Source organism: Mytilus edulis, chromosome 10, assembly GCF_963676685.1.
Source record: "Mytilus edulis chromosome 10, xbMytEdul2.2, whole genome shotgun sequence".
In the NCBI taxonomy this organism is placed as follows: Eukaryota; Metazoa; Mollusca; class Bivalvia; order Mytilida; family Mytilidae; genus Mytilus; species Mytilus edulis.
In genome coordinates this window covers 34,158,736-34,180,480 of record NC_092353.1, presented here as the reverse complement: position 1 = coordinate 34,180,480, position 21,745 = coordinate 34,158,736, and the positions used below count along the sequence as shown (strand labels likewise).

At 31.1% G+C, this 21,745-nt stretch overlaps 1 protein-coding gene across 3 annotated transcripts in view; it reads left to right on the top strand.

Moving 5' to 3' along the window:
• The first annotated feature begins 1,937 nt into the window (after positions 1 to 1,937).
• The window catches only part of LOC139490983 (hormonally up-regulated neu tumor-associated kinase-like), a 32,339-nt gene continuing 12,531 nt past the window's right edge, over positions 1,938 to 21,745 (top strand). Inside the window, exons 1-2 of one of the 3 annotated variants that reach the window (XM_071278168.1) lie at positions 1,938 to 2,036; positions 14,281 to 14,499. In XM_071278168.1, coding sequence (XP_071134269.1) covers positions 14,311 to 14,499 — 189 coding nt within the window. In that variant the 5' untranslated portion in view covers positions 1,938 to 2,036; positions 14,281 to 14,310. Of the gene's footprint in view, positions 2,037 to 4,805; positions 5,681 to 13,894; positions 14,001 to 14,280; positions 14,500 to 21,745 lie in introns of those variants that run through there. The other 2 variants (XM_071278166.1, XM_071278167.1) reach the window with 2 other exon arrangements.

Genomic DNA, 21,745 nt, shown 5'->3' with positions numbered 1-21,745 from the left:
TCTACATAAATGCCATTTCGAAACACGTTTTCAATGTATTTATTCATTTCGCTGTATGAGAAATCGTATTTATTTTCGATAAAAAGGCTTACAGAAGCATGTAATACAGACTGAGTGGTTGTCGTTTGTTGATGTGTTACATATTTGTTTCTCGTTCATTATTTGTTCTATAATTAGGCCTTTGAATTGATTTACATTTGTCATTTCGGTGCCTTTTATAGCTGACATGCGGTTTGGGCGTTTCTCATTGTTGAAGGCCATACAGTGACCTATAGTTGTTAATTTCTGTGTCATTTGGACTCTTATAGAGAGTTGTCTCATTGGCAATCATACCACATCTTCTTTTTTGTATTGGTCAAATTTCCTATTACTAAAAAAAGTTATGCAAGTTTGTTAAATCTACTTGAGTTCTAATATGACCGACAATCTAAACGTTATATCTGAAATTGATACGTAAATAAGAACTGAATTTGAAGGTAGTTTTAAAACGTTATCTCACGTTTTTGTTGTTTTTGTAGAACTTTTTCTTCGAAAGTTATCCCTAGTCAACATGAACTAATTTATATGTGAATGACAAAACTATAGCACTAATGGAGCATCTTAAAGGGGGTACAGACGTAAGGGAGTTTACTCTTTATAAATCAACTGACCGTTTTAATCTCATACTATTTGTAAATAGAAATCAAGCTTAATTCACAAAGATCAAGTTTGTCTATACAAGGTTTCCACTGAATGGTACTACTGTAAATTTTATGATTCCAATTTCTTAATTTTTTTAATACTATTAAACAGTCAATATTTTGTCAAATGTAAGAAAATTAAACAAGCAAAATCTATGTTAGTCAAAATGTTGGGTACCCCCTTAAAGTGTATGATTTACTCCTAACTATAACTATAACTATGCTTAAAATTCAAAGTACACACATATTACAAAGATATTGTTACTTTAAGAAAAAATCTAAGACGTTTTGAAAATGGCCCTGAAGTCAAATAATTCAATGGAACGAGCGATAATATTTTCCCTCTGGAAAACAAAACGAAAACAACATCTTTCCCGCGGTTATGCTATGGTTATATATGGGTCAACAATCGGGACACTCAACAATCGTATTAAATGACTTACCCCGGGAGCCTCTGGCCTTTGTTAGACTTGTATGCTTTTTAATTTAAGTCCATTTATATGTTATGGAGTTTAGAATGACGTCCATGTTCACTGAACTAGACGTACACAAATTTGTTCAGGAGCCAGCTGAAGCCCACTTTTCGAGTGCGGTATTTTCTCGCTATGTTGAAGACCCATTGGTTGCCTTCTGTTGTTTTCTGCTCTTTTGTCCAGTTGTGTCTCTATGATACATTCCCCATTTCCAATCTCAATTCAATATGTAATAGTATAAAGTGCACATGTGCATGGTATGATTACCATGGAGACAATTGTGCATCTAAGTTTACATTGATCTCTATATAGCTACGTACTTTATTTGAAGCAAATAACCAACTTTTTACCAGTGATTCCTAATATTATTCAACACAGATAGGTTTTGATTCTTACATAAATACTTATGTAAAACTTGATACCAATTAAAGACTTCTTAACAAAATGCATTTCCTTTCACGCCATATAATCTTACTTAAAAATCTCATTTCACACGTACCCACAATTAAATCGTCTGTGAAATTGAGTTCGAAAAATAGTTTTTCTTTAAGCCTTCAAGAAATTATTTTTTCCTGATCATATATATAAAGTATCACAAACGATAAATATATATTTCATCAATTGATTAAATAATTCATGAATAATATAAGCGCAATGCCAGATTGAACGTGTGAACAACGTATCGTAAGATTGCTATAAACAAAGGTATGACGAGTTTTCAATAATTCAATCATTTCTTCAATATGGTAATTGACTATAAGGATTATTGAATATATTGAAAGCCAACATTCCGTTAAAGAGAATAGTATATCAGATCGTTTTCTTAAGTTTATTCTATAAATACATACTATTGGATATTGATGGAGATATGTTTTGTAAACAGGTAAGATGCTATATTATTACATTTAAAACGGATTTTAATTTTGATGTTATGATGTCACAGTGGACTGATTTGGGAAAAGAAAATAAAAAAAATCATAAGATAGGAAAAAGAAGATGTGGTATGAGAGCCAATGACACATCTCTACATCCAAGTCACAATGTATTTAAAGTAAATAATTTAGTAAAGTAATACAAGACCCTTTCGGGATGATAACAATAACATGTTTTGATAATAAAAGCATTGTTATTCTGGACAGTGATTACAAATAATTTTCATGTACTATAAATTATGAGTTTCCTTTTGTTTTTAATGTTATTTTTGGAGAAAACTGAAGTGGATTTAAACAACTCATTTTTGAAAATTTATGCATCGTCATTTTCGGCAAAATAACTATTTGGTCATTTTCTTGTTTACATCTTATTAGAACTCTATTTTTGGGTTTTACTTAAGCTCCTTAAACTTCTGCAATTTGCTGTTTTTAGTAAGCATTTCTGTAAATTGCCTCAAGAAAAACTATCCACTTCGGGTATTTCATGAAAGTTGTGTCGCTAACATTGTGTTTTGTCTTTAATCATCGCTTTGGTTCCTTTTTCCCTTCGTTTATTTTCGCGCATGTGCGGTTTCCTGGACTTAAACCCTCAATAGTTCGCAATCTTTACCATAACTAGTTTGACATCTTGCTATTTAATCCTCTACAAGATCATTCAATGCCAATATAGATTTCATCTGCAAATTGTATGCATAACTTTCATTTGAATAGTTTTAAAAAATAATCTTATTTCTAAATAACTACTTTCATGCAAATGTAAACATTAAGTTTTTAATGGTACCGGGTGTTAACCTTTTTTGCATACACAGGGTAACATCTTTTAAACATATATTTATGAAATCATTAACTTTTTAATCAGCTATCTATCTTAAAATGTATTTTTGTACTTATGTACTTTAAAAGTAAAGACATTAAATATTTACTATTCTTCAAGTGCTTGTTGATATAAAATTTAAATCATTATTTATTTAGTGACATTTCTGTTTACAATGAAGAACAATCATAGCAGAGTCAATAACTTTAAGTTTATATATTTTTTTAGTCCACATCATAATTTACATATTTACGACCTCTTGTCGAATTTTATTTATCTGCACTTGTCATTTTGAAGACTTTTTCCTTTATTTGTGAGTTTTAGTTAGAGAAAAAAACAATCATTTATCTATGTTTTTGAATGACAAATCATTTTCAGTGTAGCCCGCCTCCGAGTGCGGGATTTTCTCGCTGTGTTGTAGACCCATTTGTGGTCTTGGGCTGTTTTTATTGTCCCTTTGACACATGTTGAAAAATATAATAAAAATGATAGGTCACCGCGCATTTTCTCAAGCTACAGGACGGGACAAAATGACACATTTTTGTATGGATCATACAGGAAAAAACACCATTTTGTGATTAGAAACTAAACAAAATGATAGAATTGTTAAATACTTCAGGAAAAGACAGCTTTCAGACACTGCTTTGAGAATATCAAAAGAAAAGATAGGGTCACCGTACGTTTTTTCCGGCTAAAATACAAAATAGGAAAATTCCATACAGAATCCTTCAGAAAATGCACTTTTTTAGAGTTACCTCCCCGTAAAATGCCAATTTAAAAAAAAAAATATAAACAACCAAAAATAATTAAAATTTGCAAAAATATCAATATTTAGAAGTTATATTCTTATAAATTGGTACTTTTAAATAAAAATGTACATTAAACATCTGCATTCCTGTATCAAATTTTGCTAACTTGATGGAAAATCTGGACCTTTGATTGTCTGTTTTTTACAATCCAAGATGGAGGAAGACACCCATTCCACCTTAAACAGGCATTCAGTCAACCCTCTGAATCAGGCGGGTCTTAACGTACTATATCAATTTGGAGATGTTCCCACCCCGATTATAAAAGAAATATGCACATATGTATGCTTCTCTATAGTGTATAATGTAATTTTGAACTCTCGAATTTGTTTGTATGCATGTTGGTCTATTCGTCTAACAGAACCACACACACACACACACACACACACACTCTTTGTGTTTCGGTTTTCGTGACCTTGGAACAAACTCTTTGAAATTATTTTACAGAATCCCGTAAATAAATTCAAACAAAAAGAATAGACAAATCATGAAATAGAGAAAAAAAAGTTTAAAAAATTATAACAGATTATGTAAATGTATACATTAAAAGACATTTTCTCGTACTTATTTATTTTTATATACGCCATGAAAAGTATAATTTGCAATTGACGTTAAAGATCAAAGATGGCTTTAATTTCAACGTCATAGCGTCAACCATCTGTGATATGATTGGTTTAGAGTCAAACTAGCAATCATTTTGTTACTTCATTGCTAATTTTTCTATTATATCTTGTTTTGACACAGTTGTACGGTGTATACTAACAATATCTAGTAATAAAGCATGAAAAACAATCACAAAACCATTACCTTAATATTTTTGTTTCAATACTGACCAATGAACACTAATTTGGATTTCGTTAGAAACAAAACCATCAAAAAAACAAAAAAACAAAAATCTTTAAGAATAAAGTTATGCTATATACCATGTGTTTCATTTGTATAGAATATCTCCTGTGGACAGAAATAGTTTTAATCTGTATTAGTCAAACAATCATATTGATTATTCATGTTGTAATGTTGATGAAGTTGACACAAGTACCTGATAATCATGTGAGCACGTTTTATTGTATTGTTTATATCCTTCCGACCTTTACATTGATGATTGATTTTTGTCTGGTCATTGCCATGAGGCGAACTAAGGAATAAGAATTTTTTTCTCGAACAGGATAATTTGTTATTTTGTTCGAAATATGTTCTCTTTGATGTTATTAGGAATTTGTCATGAAAATGTTTCATTAATCGAAGCCATTTTTTAAAATTTACCTCTCTTTATAAACCCTTTCAATCAAAACAAATAACTCCGTCTTGGATGAAGACCCAGCAAGGAAATATATATAACTTTTAATACAATATTAATATGTACAAATTTTGAAGTAACAGTCTACTTTGAAAAGCGCTGAAATTTCTTTTAAATTTATAAAACAGTTTTTTAGCTAAATTTGTTATCACGAAAGAATACTTGACTTTTAGGTGTTAATTAGCAACGGTCAAGTTCCGAAAGGGGAATCGAACATCCAATTGTCTATCTTATGTATACGTCAGTGACCGATGTGGTTACCTTGGCGTAAAGGATATATATATAAAGAAATAAAAAAGAGACTCTCATAATTAATGAAAGAGACTTATATCGATAACAAGAAGATTCCAAAGGGAGCAATAATTCAGGCATACTCTATCAAATATTTATCCTATGAAATACCAAAACAAACACGTCACGATGTGAACGTTGATCTCCTGACATTTAAATTAAGTGACAATTTTGTTATTTAAAAAATACTAATTTAGACAATATTTGGATGTGTACAATATATTCCTCCATCGTATGGAAGTGTTTACATTGATTTAAGCCTAAATTAGGCGTGTCAGGCTCTGTAAGGACTTAATTAACAAGATCAGAAATTGACAATAGGAAATTGACATTCCCAATTGATTTGGATGAATTCCTTTCTTTATGATGGAATAAAATCTATACGAGGTAAGTGAGGATTTTGAATTATTAATTGTACATCTTAATTATAAACTATTTATTTAGTATTTACGTTAAAAAAAACTGTCTTACGTACTGAAACACGTTGCCGCTTAAATTCGAGGCGTTTATAATTTGATGAGGATGATTATGAAAACATTGTGATTGACTTGAAAGGTTCATGTCGATTCTGTGTACTTTGTTGTATCTTTCAGAGAGTAAAGTTACTTGTAACGATGCCATAAATTTGGCAAATATTCTATCACCATCTGTTTAAGGTCTAGAACTAAAATATGAACGAAAATGTTGTCTTTCAGATGGATAAAAAAATATTTGTAAATGATTTTCTGTGAAATAGTATATATATAAAAAGACGATATGATGTGACTTGCCAATTACACAACTCTTCACAAGAGACCAAATGACACAGAAATCAACAACACTAGGTCACTGTACGGCCTTCAACAATGAGCAAAGCCCATACCGCATAGTCAGCGATTAAGCCCCCGAGATCACAAATGTTAAACAAGTTAAAACGAGAAAACCAACGTTCTTATTTATGTACAAAAAAAGAAAAACAAATATGTACCAAAGCAACAAATGACAACCACTGAATTACAGGCTCCTGACTTGAAACCGGCACACACATACAGAATGTGGCGGGGTTAAACATGTGATCGTGACCCTATCCCCCCAACCCAAGCCTTGGACAACAGTTAAAGGTGAGAATGAACTATAAAAAAAACAGTTTAAAAAGGCTTCTCTCATCAGATGAATACATATAGATATGCATATTACAGAAACACGAGTGGTCGTTGCCGGGTACTTGTACATCCCAACAACAACTGAAAGGACACTAGTATAGATCTGATAGTATATTCGCAGTTACTGACAGCTAGTTTAAAGCCACTAACAACTATTAAAAAATATATATGCATTCACGACTGAATTATCCATTAGTACACATCCAACATAAAATGGATTTAGTGTAAATACGTCATACACAGTCAGAGAAATCCACTGTCTCAGGTTAGGGAAAGGATGGAATGCTCACCAATATGTGTAACACCGCTACATGCATTCTGTGTGTGCCGCACCAAAATTCATGTTTTTTCTTTTTTTTATTCATTCAAGCTCTCAACATTTATTGAGAACTACACGATGCTTACATAACTAACGGAGGTTGCGGTATATTTTTGGGGATTTTGAAATTGCCTCTAAATGTATTGCAGAGTTGTAAGTGTCATGTGTTATATAATTTTAATAACACCAGTGGATTGGGGAGTTAACTCATAAACAATTGCTGAAAGATCTCTTGATAGGAAGACAAAACAAGATCATTTTATTTTATCAAGACTTTGTATAACAAATTTGATCCTTGAATAAGAGCTTATATTGGGGAAACTAAGAACAAACAAAAAAAGAAACTAATTTTAAAGGGATAAAATCTAGATGAATCCGACCGTGGTACAAATGCACGTGGGCCAGACAGAGTGCTCTCATGATCTGTAGAAATCTGCATAATCTTTCAAGTGAAAAGGGCAATATTTCGGAAGATGCAAACCATGGTGTCATTAACAAGTATACATTATATTTCATTACAGTTTATATAAGATGAAGACCAAATATCGATGAACATAACAAAACATCAAAAGCCAATTAAAGATGCCGTAAAATGTTCGCATCCGGATCATATGGCAATATTATCTTCAACTATTCATTTAAGTATTTCTTTGAAAGCTTAAAACAAACTATATATTGTACTTGTATAGATATTTAATAACGGCAAAATTTATTGCCGTAAACATAAATTTGGTTCATCTTTCATTTTATTACCATGTTTATGACATGTTTTCAAAACAGGATCAATTAAACGACAGTAATAAATTTTAATTTTTAATGTTATTTATTTTCTTTAAAATTGAAATATACTCTGTCAACTCTATATTCTGTAAACTTAAGTTTCGAAATTTATATAACAAGCATATATAAGATTACATTGTATAACTGACATAACTGTCTATAATCTTAAAAAAGTACTTCAAAATAACGGTCCATACTCCTTTGAGGAGAGTTATACATTTACATAGTATTAATTGAAAGACAAAAAATTAATGTTACAAAATTTCATTTTTTTTAATTATGACTTTACATTTTAAAATATCAAAACATTTTTTTTGTTCGTATGATCTGATGAGTCAAGTTATTGCACACCGTTTTGACAGTTTTGTTCTTGTTGTGTACTGGTACATCGCTGTCTCAGGTTAGGAGAGGGTTGAGTGATCATCAACTTGTTTAACCCCGATACATTCTATGTATGCTTGTCCAAAGTCTGGATCCTGTAACTCATCGTAAACCATGGTGTCTTTACTAAGTATCAATTGTATTTCATTACAAGTTATCTTAAATGAAGACCAAAATACCGATGAACAAACAAAACATCGAGAGAAAAATATAAATGCCATAAAGTATTGGTATACGGATACACTTTAATCTTCATCTAGTTATTTTAGTATTTCTTTGATATTTAAAACTGTAGGTATAAATTTTTTCATTGTTGTCCTAATGTTTCTGCTTGCTGTCTGTTATATCTATTTTTTATTTCATTTGTATTTTCATGAATCTGGCCGTACCGTTTGAGTTGCTTCACGTTTTGTCAATCGGGTCCTTTTATAGTTGACCATACTGTAAGAGTTTAGCTCATTGTTAAATGCCTTACAGTGACATACATTTGTTTGTTCTATAGTTGACAGTACTATTGGCATATATACAACATAAAATTGAGAAAGGAAACGGGGAATGTGTCAACATCTATTTTTTCTAATATTTTATATTTTGAAAATCTCGTTTTGCCAGAATAGTTATTTGGCAATTGCAGGGTTTTTCTCTCTCAAACCATCAAACAAATTATATACCATTTTTTATAAATTTACATTTATATAGCTAATATAAAATTTATCTTAAAAAAGCACTTAGGGAAAATAGCTAATTTTAGGTACAAAGGTCATAAATTGGAGAAAACAAATGTTAATCAATAATTAACACTGCCATTAATGCAGATTTAGCATGCCACAAAACCATGTTCAACCCACCATTTTTTCATAAAATACCCTGTACCAAGTCAGGAAAATGGCCATTGTTACATTATAGTTCGTTTCTGTGTGTGTTACGTTTCGGTGTTGTGTCTCTGTTGTGTCGTAGTTCTCTTCTATTTGATACGTTTCCCTCAGTTTTAGTTTGTAACCCGGATTTGTTTTTTCTTTATCGATTTATGAATTTTGAACAGCGGTATACTACTGTTGCCTTTATTAAACAAAATATTCGACATTTAAAACTTATTTGGGATATCAGTATAAAATGGTAAGACAGTCTTTCTATACCAAGAGTTGAAAGAAAATTAAAGATACCAGAGGAACAGTGAACTCATAAATCGAAAATAAACTGACAACGCCATGGCTAAAAATGAAAAAGACAAACAGACAAATAATATTACACAAGAAACAACATAGAAAACTACAGACTGAGCAACACGAACCCCACCAAAAACTGGGGGTCTCAGGTATCCCGGAATGGTAAGCTGATCCTGCTCCACAAGTGGCACGCGTCGGGTCGCTCATGTTATTACAAACCCGGTAAATAGTATAATGCGATAGGTCACACATACACGAAGAAGGGAAGGGGATTGTAGTTACGACGTAAGAAACAATGTTGACGATATTGACAATGAAAACATTTTTAAAGATTAAGGAATTTGATGAAATTATCAGAAACCTTTTTTTTTATCCACTCCAATGAACAACATACACGTTCAATGTGAAATACGACGAAAACATAATCGAAACACAGGCACGGATCCAGGGAGGGTGTCTGGGGGTTGAAACCCCCTTTTTTGACGATCAATGTATTTTGAATGGGGACATGTAGTTGGAACCCCCGTTTGTCCTGGGTTAGAAACCCCTTTTTAAAAAAGCTGGATCCGCCCCTGGAAACAGCAATCGAGTACTAATCATGATTTTTAGGGTTTTCAGGCAATGAAAACTTCAATGCTCCGTTTAACTATTCTTATAATTGACCGACTACGAATATCTATTAGAGAAATCGAACGGTGAATATCAAGAAGAGACCAAAACTAAATCATTTACAACCAAAGCTTTTCAATTATACGGTTGTCGATTTATCCCCTGCTATTAACCATGTTTACTACTTTTACAACGTTAAATGACTGTAGTAAATGATGGACTAGTAATGGAGTTATAATGTATTTATGATATGGTACATATTATGTTTATGATAATTTGATGTAATCCTGGGATATGTTTCAATTCAAAAGTGATGACTTTTTTTGGTTCATTACTCGAAAATTACCACTGAACTCAAAATATAACATATTTTCAAAATATAAAATATTTTGACCGATTTTAACTCATTGTAACATGTGCTCTCTTTTACTTACCCATGAAAACAAGAATTAAATAAGACCAACAGACAAGGCTGCAAACAATAACCGGTCACCACACGGAAAAAGTAAAATAACAAAAATACAAGGAGAATTCGAAAAGAAAAGTCCCCAATCAGAGCCAAAATCAAAAGCTCAAGCACATCAATGGAAAGGACAACAACTGTCATATTCCTGACTTGGCGCAAATGCGTGGTTTTTTTTTATTATTATTAATTATTGATTGTTGAAACTCTAACTTCCAGCGATCAATCGATATTAGTCATATTTGGAACAAGAACAAACTTATCAAAATATAAATTGGTCCGTTCTGTACACTATAATGGATGGTATTTGATTGTTTCATACACTTGTACATTGTCAGATGATTGGCACCAATGTAACGAGTAATGATTACAAATGTTTGACTTAGGGATAATTTTATTAAAACCAAATTTGTTTTAATTTTGAAAAGGTTTTACAAATATAAACCACTTAAAGGCGCCGCAATAAGAACTGTAATTAATAGGTATACTCTATAAATTGGTTGAGTGTGAAATCAGTGCCTGTTACAAACATTTGTATATTAAATATTGACCCAACACTGTCCCCATCCTAAAATTAACGTAACCAGGAATTATACTTTGTGCATCTTTCAATGAAAAAAATAAAAACTGAAACTTGTATGTTTTCTACAATTTTGTGTATCACTGGACATAGTTTTCCTAATTGTTTGCATTTCTGTCAAGTTCTGGTAATTTGATTAATCTCACCCTTTTAGACTTAGCTATATCTATTTCTTCAGATTCCGATAACCCACATAGCTGTTACTCTAAATACAAATGTTAAAGTAAATGCATTTATAATGATCACGATGTATTGAGCATTTGCATAATAATTTGATCTTTACCTTTGATGTTGTAATGGATCTGTTGTGGATTTCATTTCGTTGAAAATGGAAATTATGCACAATGTAATGCGTATCAAATCCATCCTCTTTCAATTAGCGTTTTATTATACGACATTACAAGTTGTGACCAAAAGATAATGTTTAGGAACAAAATATTTGGTTCTTTAGGTTTCCATGTAAGTTAAATGTGCGTGTATTATTCAAAAGAACGCATCGGTAGTTTATTGTTGTTTAAATCTCAGAAATCAATTGCAAAGATACAAAAAAGTAACATTACAAAAATACCGAACTCCATGGATATTCAAAACGGAAATTCCCATATCAACTGGCAAAATCAAAAGCTCAAACACAACAGACGAATGGAAAACAACTGTCATATTTCTGACTTGGTACAGACATTTCCAAATCTAGAAAATGTCCGAAAGATTTTGAAATATTTGTAGTTCAAATCATATGTTTTTCTGTGTTTATGCTGCAGTTGCATTATTTTTGGAACGCTTCCATGTGACAACAAAAGCAAAGTTTTGATAATGACGAGTGTTTCTCGCAGATTTCTTTTAATGTGTTCATTTAATTTGGATTTAGGTCGTATTTATTAATAAATTATCTGTGCAAATAACTTACTGATAAAAGTTAATTCACATTTCATCATTGGTATTGTTATGTTCAAGGGTTGATACAAAATGAAGAACAAATTTGTTTTATATTTAAATTACTCAATTTAACACAAATTTTAACGTAAGTTACTGTAATGATAACTGCTGGTATCGACCAATAACAGTTATTGAAAAATGTCGTTGCATTAATGTTTTTAATTCAATACAAAATTTAATGTACTTTGTTAATTGGTAAATTGAATGGTGACCTATGAATACATTCAGTAAAACAATTCCTATTGTCTTAAATGCAAACCTTTTTTTTATTATTGAATTTATACATGTACCTGCATGGTTTACCTTCAGTAATCAGAAGCTTTTATGTGTCATTCATTGAAATACAAATGTAAAACCATCTTTGGCAACCAATAACACATAAGGTCAGTCATGCGGCATGTATGGGTCATTATCATTGCCCTGTTTATCTTATGAAAATATATTAATGTAAAACGTTATCTACCACTCAGTAGAGTACAGGTCGTCAGTGTTATCCAGGAAGTCGTCTCAAAATTGTTGTTCCTTGGTGACGAATATTTCTTTACTGAAGTCATCCTTCTAGAGTTCAGCTTATATATAATAACATGGTTAGCAAAAACCATGACATATAGTTTGAATTCTGCTTAAGATTGAAAACTTGAGGATAAAACTCAAAATAGCATATAAAAAATGGTGAAGTAACAAATGTATTCTGATCTTTGACTATTTAAGTGACACAAACAAAACTGAATGTTAACCTACGCGCTTATTGAAAATACTTAATGTGCACTGGTTGATTGATTGGTTGGGGTTTGCGACTGTCAAACAAGTAACATGTTTAGCTAGCTATACAACCAGGTTTGTTCCACCATTTTCTACATTAGAAAATACCTGTACCACGTCAGGAATATGACAGTTCTTATTTATTCGTTTGATGTGTTTGAGCTTTCGATTTTGTCATTAGTGTATGGACTTTCTGTTTAGATCTTTCCTCTGAATTCGGTATTTATACTTTTTACAACGCCTAGAGAAAAATCTATATTTCCATAAGAGCTTATTTACAAAATTTGATTAAAAAGTTCTGCTTATTACCCATTTATGTTGCCGTGCTCCTAAGTTACACATGTTGCCGTGCTCCTAAGTTTACCCATGTCGCCGTGCTCCTAAGTTACCCAAATACCCATCAGTTAAACAATAGAAAAATAAAAAGAAAGCAAAACAGATAAAGAAGCTTGGACCTATAAATCAGAAACACTTTTCAAAGTTTCAAAATGACAACGAAAGGAACGAAATTCAATTAAGTCTAAAAAGATTTACGTCTTAACAAACTGTACTATCATAAATACCCCACGATAATACATGTGACACCCATGCCCGGTCAATAAATAAATAACAAACTATGGAGACTACATTTTACGGACACATTGATTTCGAAAATGCGTTTAAATATTAAAATTTTCAACACAAAACAATGAATTTGTACAATAAAAACAAAAGCCACTTTTAAAAAATGTCAAGTGAAGTAATCAGTGATGAACCGAGGCTTACGCCACAGAGTTATGGTGAGGAAATATTTGTATATCCATTCAACTATAAATAATCATCTTATGTTTTTGGTGGGGTTCGTGTTGTTTATTCTTTAGTTTTCTATGTTGTGTCGTGTGTACTATTGTTTTTCTGTTTGTCTTTTTTATTTTTAGCCATGGCGTTATCAGTTTGTTTTAGATTTATGAGTTTGACTGTCCCTTTGGTATCTTTCGTCCCTCTTTTATAATCGATTTTAAAAAAAATGGCATAATATCTGTATTGTAAACATAATTCTCATTCGATCGGGCAGATCATTTTACATATAAATGAAGTCATTAAGTCTAAATCAGGCGTTAAATAATCCTTAAATAAACATTCAAGACCTTTACATTATCCACATCAATTTCATTTAAAATCTGTATTAAATAGTTATCCTTATATTTCATCATGCGTCTTTTTCATTTCATGCTATATTTTTGTCATTTAAATACATAAAACATTTCTCAACTAATAAAGCATCTATCTAATTTCATGTATCAAAGGAAATTATTGTATTTTCACTTCATCTCTCTTTACTATCACTTAATAACGGACAAACATTTGCATGTTGAAGAAAGTCTTTGTTCAATATTTATAAAGTCACGCCCGAGAAAATGTGCAATTACAGTGCACATTTTATGAAATAACAATACTCTCCTTTTATATATTAATAAAGTAAACACTAGTCCACTTTGTGTATTGTCGACCTGTGATCTAAAAACTGAGCCATCATAAATACCTACAGAAATTGACGTTTCCTTTCAGTCTGATCTCAAGATTTCTCAGGTAAGGGTAATATATGATAAATAATGAACATACCTATATAAGAATACAATTACGGCCTTGCAAATATTTGGATAAAACTGGTACAAGTAACAGGTATAGATTAAACATCCGTTGGAAAATAAATCTTTTAAAGGTTACAGAATGTCGAAGCCGTCCATTGATAAATTAAACAATAAAAAAGAATAACGGTGTTCTACGTTGCATTGATGTTTGAAAAATAAATATCAAACCTAATATTTATAAATTTAAAAATATTTAATTTGATATTTTTTTATTGTAGAATAATTTTCAATACAGCTAGGCGGTGAAGATGACTATTATTACAGATATGATTGATTCGGCAGGTTTTTTGCCGAGAAAAGTTACTGAAGTTCCAAGGGATGTGATTCTAAGTTTTCAACATTCTAAAAAAGTTGGGAATTACCTTCTTGGGAAATCAATTGGTGAAGGATCTTTCGCAAAAGTAAAAGAGGCCATGCATATTCTTACAGGAGAAAAGGTAAGCTGCAGTTTTCTCTCTATTAATTTCGATTCTCTATTATACTTTGTAAAACATTCAGCAGCCGAAACTTCAGAGACATATCAAGATGAATATAACAAATCGAGTACAAGTATATTTTAGACTTTCACAGAGAACTAGCAGTTAAAAACATAAACATAAGTCAAACTTAAAATCACAAAAAGTTACGACCGGACAGTGCAGCATTTTGGGGGTAGGTAAGATATAGTCACAGTGGATATACTAGTAGTCAACATTAAATACCATGACTATTACCGCTGTCAGTCCTTAACGGTTTTTAATAGCCATAGTTTTTTTTATAAATTATATTTCATAAACTATAAAACGACAGAAGACAAATGGTAGAAAGTACCATCAACATGATTAACTTACCGCTGGTTTCTTTATCCCATGGTTGCAAGATTCTTATAATGCCAAGGCTATTCAAAATTTATTTTATACCAGTTCAAATATCGTGTCCATGGAAACGGTCTTTAACATGTTATATTTTGTATCCTATAGATTCTCTTTTTTTTAAATTTGTACAGACATATCCCATTGATGAGAATACTCTTTACCAGACTGTAACCGCTAGTAACATGCCAGCACCCTTCGGATAAATAAAAAAAAAAAAAAAAATACCGAACTCTCAGGAATTCTTATCGAATGACAGATAAAAAGCTCAAACACATCAAACTTAGCTGTTTTAACTATAATGGTGTCAAATAAAGGCAACAAGTATACCGCTGTTCAAAACTCATAAATCCATGGATAAAAAACAAAATCGGGGTAACAAACTTAAACTGAGGAAAACGCATTAATTCTACTATGTATCTCTTCTGTTAAACATTATTTCATCAGCAGCATATAGGAACAAGAGACAAAAAGGATTATTCAAACTCATAAGTCGAAAACAAACTGACCGTACATCGCCGGTACAAAAAAAATAAAAACGACGAAAAGACAAACATAACTACACAAATACAACATAGAAAACTGAAGTCTGAGCAACACGAACCAAAACTAAAACCAGGGGTGGAACGATAGCGAAAGCAGCTCCCGCTTCACATGTAAACCCTTTCGTGTTCTCCGTTAAAATATGTTGATAAGTATTATCAGGTATTTACTTCTCTGTTGAAAAGTATGTATACTGCATTGGTATTCATATTCTTTTGGGTAAAACCTTCCCGATGAAGATTAATCCAGAAAAACACTTCAGACACACCAACATTATAAAATGTTATTTTCATTTTAAAATCATTTCAAGAACTTATAAGTCATTTACTTAAAAAAATCCTAATAAGAAAAACTAAAATCGCCAAAAATAGTTTATACCTTGTACAGCATCTGGTGCGAATAAAAATTACGTCTTTGAATACAAAACTGTATAATTGTTAACTACATTAAACCAACCCTTTCATTTTAGTGATATTTGTAAATAGTCATTCAAAATTTGGTGTAAATCTTGCTTTATCTTAATATATGTGTACATTTAGATAATTTAGATAAACGCTGATGATATTCTATACTAAAAGTGCTATAAAATTAGTCATTAAAATTTATGTTCCTTTTATCTAGTGAAGTAATATCTTTGGTTGTATTTGAAGATTTACTTTTTAAAGGCATATTACATTTCTAGTGTATGTTAGGTCATACTAACCATCATACTTAATTTGTACGTTAGTTCTTTTTCTGCCTGGATAATTATCTAACTCTTGTAAGTTTGGTTTTCAGTCGTTATGCTTGTGTGAGAATTTTGAAAAATATATTTTCGAATACTTTCAGCTGAGGCACTTTCATGTAAAATTGTTTAGAAACTTACTTCATTTAACAAAGCAAAACACTGTTATTATGACACCTTATCATTTGATCACAATTGTATACTAAACTGAGTAAATTTATCGTAAGCAAAATGCATTGATTTTTTTGTTGTTGTCATAATTACGTTAAGTCGCACTCGACATGCATTTGAATGCATGTCATGGTATCGTATGTGGTTTCAATCAGTTAATATCAAATATATACTTTCTGCTTCCTAACATTTCAAACGTATTCTGCTATTTTCATAATTCATTATCTGATAATGAGCTATCTAGACTATATTTGCTGGTTCCATACTCTGTAATACCCTCTCTGATGTTGTTGACCCTTGCTCTCCTCTGATATATCGTCTGACCAATATTTGATGGTCAATGTCCATGATTTCCTTGACGATAAAATAATAGCGTGATAATAATTGAAAAAACGTATTTACCTCATTGTTAATGGTTCAGATTGACTATATACAAATTATACCTATTTATTTATTATCAGTACTGCGTAGATCTAAAAAGAATCAAAACGAAGTGAGTATCTGTCCACTGACCATATACTTCAGCTTTTGAAATAAATACTTGAACGTATGGACATCCGTGATATATGACCGGTTGTATAACTTCAGGTTAATAATCATGTGATATATAAAACCAAAAGTAGTATGCCGCTGTCCAATAGTTATAAATCGATTAAGCGAAAACAAATCTTGTTTACAAACTTTAACCGAGGAAAACACATAAACAACAAGAGGACATCAACGGCACAACAGAACACTGAACTGCAACAAAAACAAAGGCGAACAGAGAAAAGGGACTTTCTGATAACAGCTGCCATATTCCTAACTTGGTACAGGACATTGTAAGAATAAAAATGGTTGATTGAACCTGAATTTCTGGATAGCAAATAATCAGTAAACAATAATTCAACAATTTGCTATGTGCGCTTTTAAAGTTGATATAAGTAGAACACATATATTTCGACTTTAAAATTTGAGAGTCTAACCTAAATTGAGGTAATGTGGATTCATTATTATTCGTTGGATACCTATTTTCGTCTTTTAGAAAATGTTGTTTGCGCTGTATCTAGACCCCTCTACCAAGAAATTTGTTTGAAATGCACACGTATAAAAAATGCGGGTTTTAAAACTAAAATCAAACACAAAACTAAGCTATGTACTGCGCCAAAAAATGTCAGAAATGCAAATGCTACAATATTCAGATTGATCCATGGAGTCTTAACAATCACACGAGTAGCGTTGATGATAACACCAAATTAAAAAAATACCAACCGTGTTCGTAATAAATAAAAGATGATGCCACACATCACTCTTCCCCGTTTAGATATTTCTCCCAACTTGTTTTGTCACAATGTTATGAATCTATTGTTAATTTGAAAATGGAAAGTAACAGAGAAGATACTAATAGGACCTTCAAACTAATCAAAAACTTAATACAGGTGTAGCCAGATAACAAATGAATTAAAGGCATTATTTTCTAATTTTAAATAATAACAGTTTTATTTCTGACTGCATTGTTACAAAAGTTCAAATTTGCAATGATGCATAACAGTTGCGTTGAAATGACGGTTTCTGTTTGAAGATAATTTCAATGAAATTTGTATTACGGTGTGATATTTCTAGATTTTATCTGCAAAATGAATTTTTGTTTTGCTTTGTGAATTCAATCAAACTGACAGCTTTGATGACAGGTTGAGATAGTAGTAAAAATTTTAATGGTATTTTGGTGTATATTTTTGTTGCAAAAAGAAAGAAAAAAGTAAACAAATATATATCTTCTGAATTATTGATATCAATACTTTAACCTCCGGTATCTGGTCCTGAAATAAAAAGTGAAATTAATTACAATACTCCGAAAATGTATTCATTAGATACAAGTGCCCTCTCCATCAATACACCTGACAGATCAATTAAAACATCATAGATAATAAACTGATATCTTATATGTAAGAGACCATTTTTCTAAAGCTTTATTAAATGAATAAAGTTATCATATGAACACATGCACTTAAATAAGTAAAGGTACACGTATGCAAAGATTCTTAAACGTCTATAAGGTTCATTTTGCCTAACACTTTGGACCACGAAATGTATATAATAGTATAGGTAAACGCATATAAAGAGTCCTTAACATTTTTAGGGTCTCTAAAAATTTTCATTTTGTCAACCACTTTAGACGCACGAAATTTATAATACGTTGTTTTCATTTTAAAGAACGTGTACAATGGAATAAAACTGAACACGACAGTCTTTAAAGTCATACTAGGACTAGATATTTTTCACTAGATATTTTTCACACGATATATACAACCTTTTTGGTTGATGGTTATTATACAATATGGGTTTTCGACAAACTTGGGATAGCGTATTGTTATTGATGGGTGTTGTTATAGATGTAAACTAGGTAAATCTGAATAAAAACATATTTTTATAAGTGAATGTAAAGTACTAAAAGTTCACTAAAACTTGAGATAAAGCCTGATCAGAATATTTTCGTTTAACATTCAATTATTATATTAAAGATGCAAATCTTAAGTATTATGTTATTTATACCATTTACCGGACATTTATTCGTACATTAAGAAAAAAAGAACAATAGCACTCTTAACGACCTTAACTAGGCGTGTTTCTTCGCGAATAGTTTGTTAACCCATTATAAGATATTTATTGCAACGTTATCGTATAAAATTATGACCATGAACCTCTTCATCATTATATTATAATTTTATCTTACAAAATTATGCCCGTGAACTTTTTCTTCATTATTCAAAGCAAACTTTATAGAGCAAATATTTCCATACAATAGATAAAAAGCTGTAAAAGAACTTTTATTGCATGTGTCCAACAATTGAAACAGAATGAAGAAAATGACCATTCCATGTATAGGTCATTGACCAGATGTGATATGTAATTTACATGCTACATCTGGTGGGATATAAAAACAAATATATGGAAAAAAAGGTATACCGGTGTTCAAAGTCATAAATCGATTGGAAAAAATCACATCAAGATCACAAACTAAAACCGAGGGAAACACATCGACACGGAAGACGGAAAACAAAGGAATAACAGGAACACTGAAGTGCAACAAAAACAAACATCAGCATACATAGAAACAAACTATTCGATAACAACTGTCCTTTTCCAGACTTGGTACAGGACATTTTAAGACAAAAATGGTGGGTTGAACCTGGTTTAATGGCTGGCCAAACCTGCTGCTTTGTGACAATGTTAAGGAATATCGCTTAAATGACAATTCTGCGTGACAGAAATACAACTCAAACACATGCAAGAATATTTATTCCAGAGCACAAAAAAATGTAATGTAATAGTCAACACAACATGCATACCGCAGAACAACAACGAACTATTCATCTACGACACACACCACAGGATATCACAAACAGTGACGCGTTTACGTAACAAACATGCAATATCGAACTTTATACAATTGTTTTCGCAAAACACTCCAAACAATTTTCATGACAATGATGGTATCATAAGGGAATTTTATATTTATTTGGACTTCAAACGATAAGACATAACATATTTTTCAACTGAAACCATAACAGAAACATAAAAAAAATACATGAATAGTGGATGTATAAAAATACCGAGACATATCGTATAAATTCACACTCGGTATGACAATCCTATTCGAGAATATGTCAATGATGGTATTGAAAGGCAATTTTATAACTGTTTGGACAACACACCAGGGGCGGATCCAGCCATTTTAAAAAGAGGGTTCCCAACCCAGGATAAAGGGGGGGTTCCAGCTATATGTCCCCATTCAAATGCATTGATCGGCCAGAAAAAAGGGGAGTTCCAACCACCGGAACCCCTCCCCCTCTGGATCCGCCAATGCACACGATTAGACATAATACATAATTCAATCGAAACAACAAAAAACATCAAAAATAAATACATGCATGTTGGATATACAAAATACCGAGATGCATTGTATAGCAAAAAAAAATAACTTCAGGTATAATTGTCCCTAACTCTCTCACTGTGGAAGGAAACAAAACGATTTGCACACGTGAACAAAAATATGTTTTAACACTGTCGGCAAGAAACTTATGTTAACAATTTGAATTAAATACAGATTAATCATATATCGTGATCTTTAACTTATAAATTATGAAAGGTGAAAAGGTCTACTCAACGACGTTTTATTGATAAACGTCAGGCTAGGGGGTTTAATGTAAGGAAAAGAAAGACAAACGTCAAATCACGGGGTTTAGTGAAAGGAAAATAAAGAATCATTTTTAATAAAAAGTTTGGGTATTGTTATCAAACATACACTTGATATTGACAACTGCTAATAACAGCTCTCTGAAATCGAGACTGAAGAAATCTTTTGTGTCACATTGCTCAGTTGTTTAATATGTATATAATTCCCGAATGAATGTAGGCTAGATTGATACTGTATCATTGTTATAAAGGAGTTTATTACATAATTTGTTTTAAAGAAGGGAATCCGATCAGTGATTGATTGTATTATTCTCTAATGGCAACGTATCTATTGTATAGATATATGCTACAAATTGTTTATGGTTTTCCTACTCATTAGGGTTTTTTTTGTAGACAAAATTGAAACTTTTAGATATTAAAGAAATAAATGCGAGAATATATAAAACTAATAAGTTCAAGTTTTCTTCCAGTAATTTTAAATTAAACAATACTAAACTATCTTTTTCGTTTGTACTGTTTTCGCATTATAAATCACAATACCCACTTAGTATCGACAATGAAATTTGTTCATATTATAAATAATATTCACAGAGAACACATATTGGTAGATGCCACTATTTGACGCCTCACATAGCGGAAATCCTTTGCTAAAAACAGTTGTTTTCCTTTCGTTTGATGTGTTTGAGATTTTGATTTTGCTACTTGTGATGGGACTCTACGATTTGAATTTTCCTTGGAGTTCGATATTTTTGTGACTTTACCTTTGAATAAGACTTAGTACAGCTTTGTTTTCAAAATTCCATAATCACGTACATAACAATATAAACGAGATGTTTAAACTAGATATCATTACATATCATCTTCAGATTGATAATAAATTCAATATATATTTAAACTGATAACATAATAAGATATCTTTATCTAACGCATTTTTCCCTTACCTTATATTACAAACAACTTGTATTTAGAAAATCAATTTGATAAAAGCTATATAACACCAAGCATTAGTAAATGATTTGAAAAGAAATAGATTATCTAATTTAAATTTCACTACGTAAAAGCACATCTTTTACTTCATATTGTATTAAAGCTATTTTTGTCGCGATAATGAAAAATCAACGATTTATTTTGAAATGCATAAAACATAATATTTGAATATAACTAAAAAAAAAAATACATTGATTTGTGTCAACAAATAATAGTTTTATTTATATACAA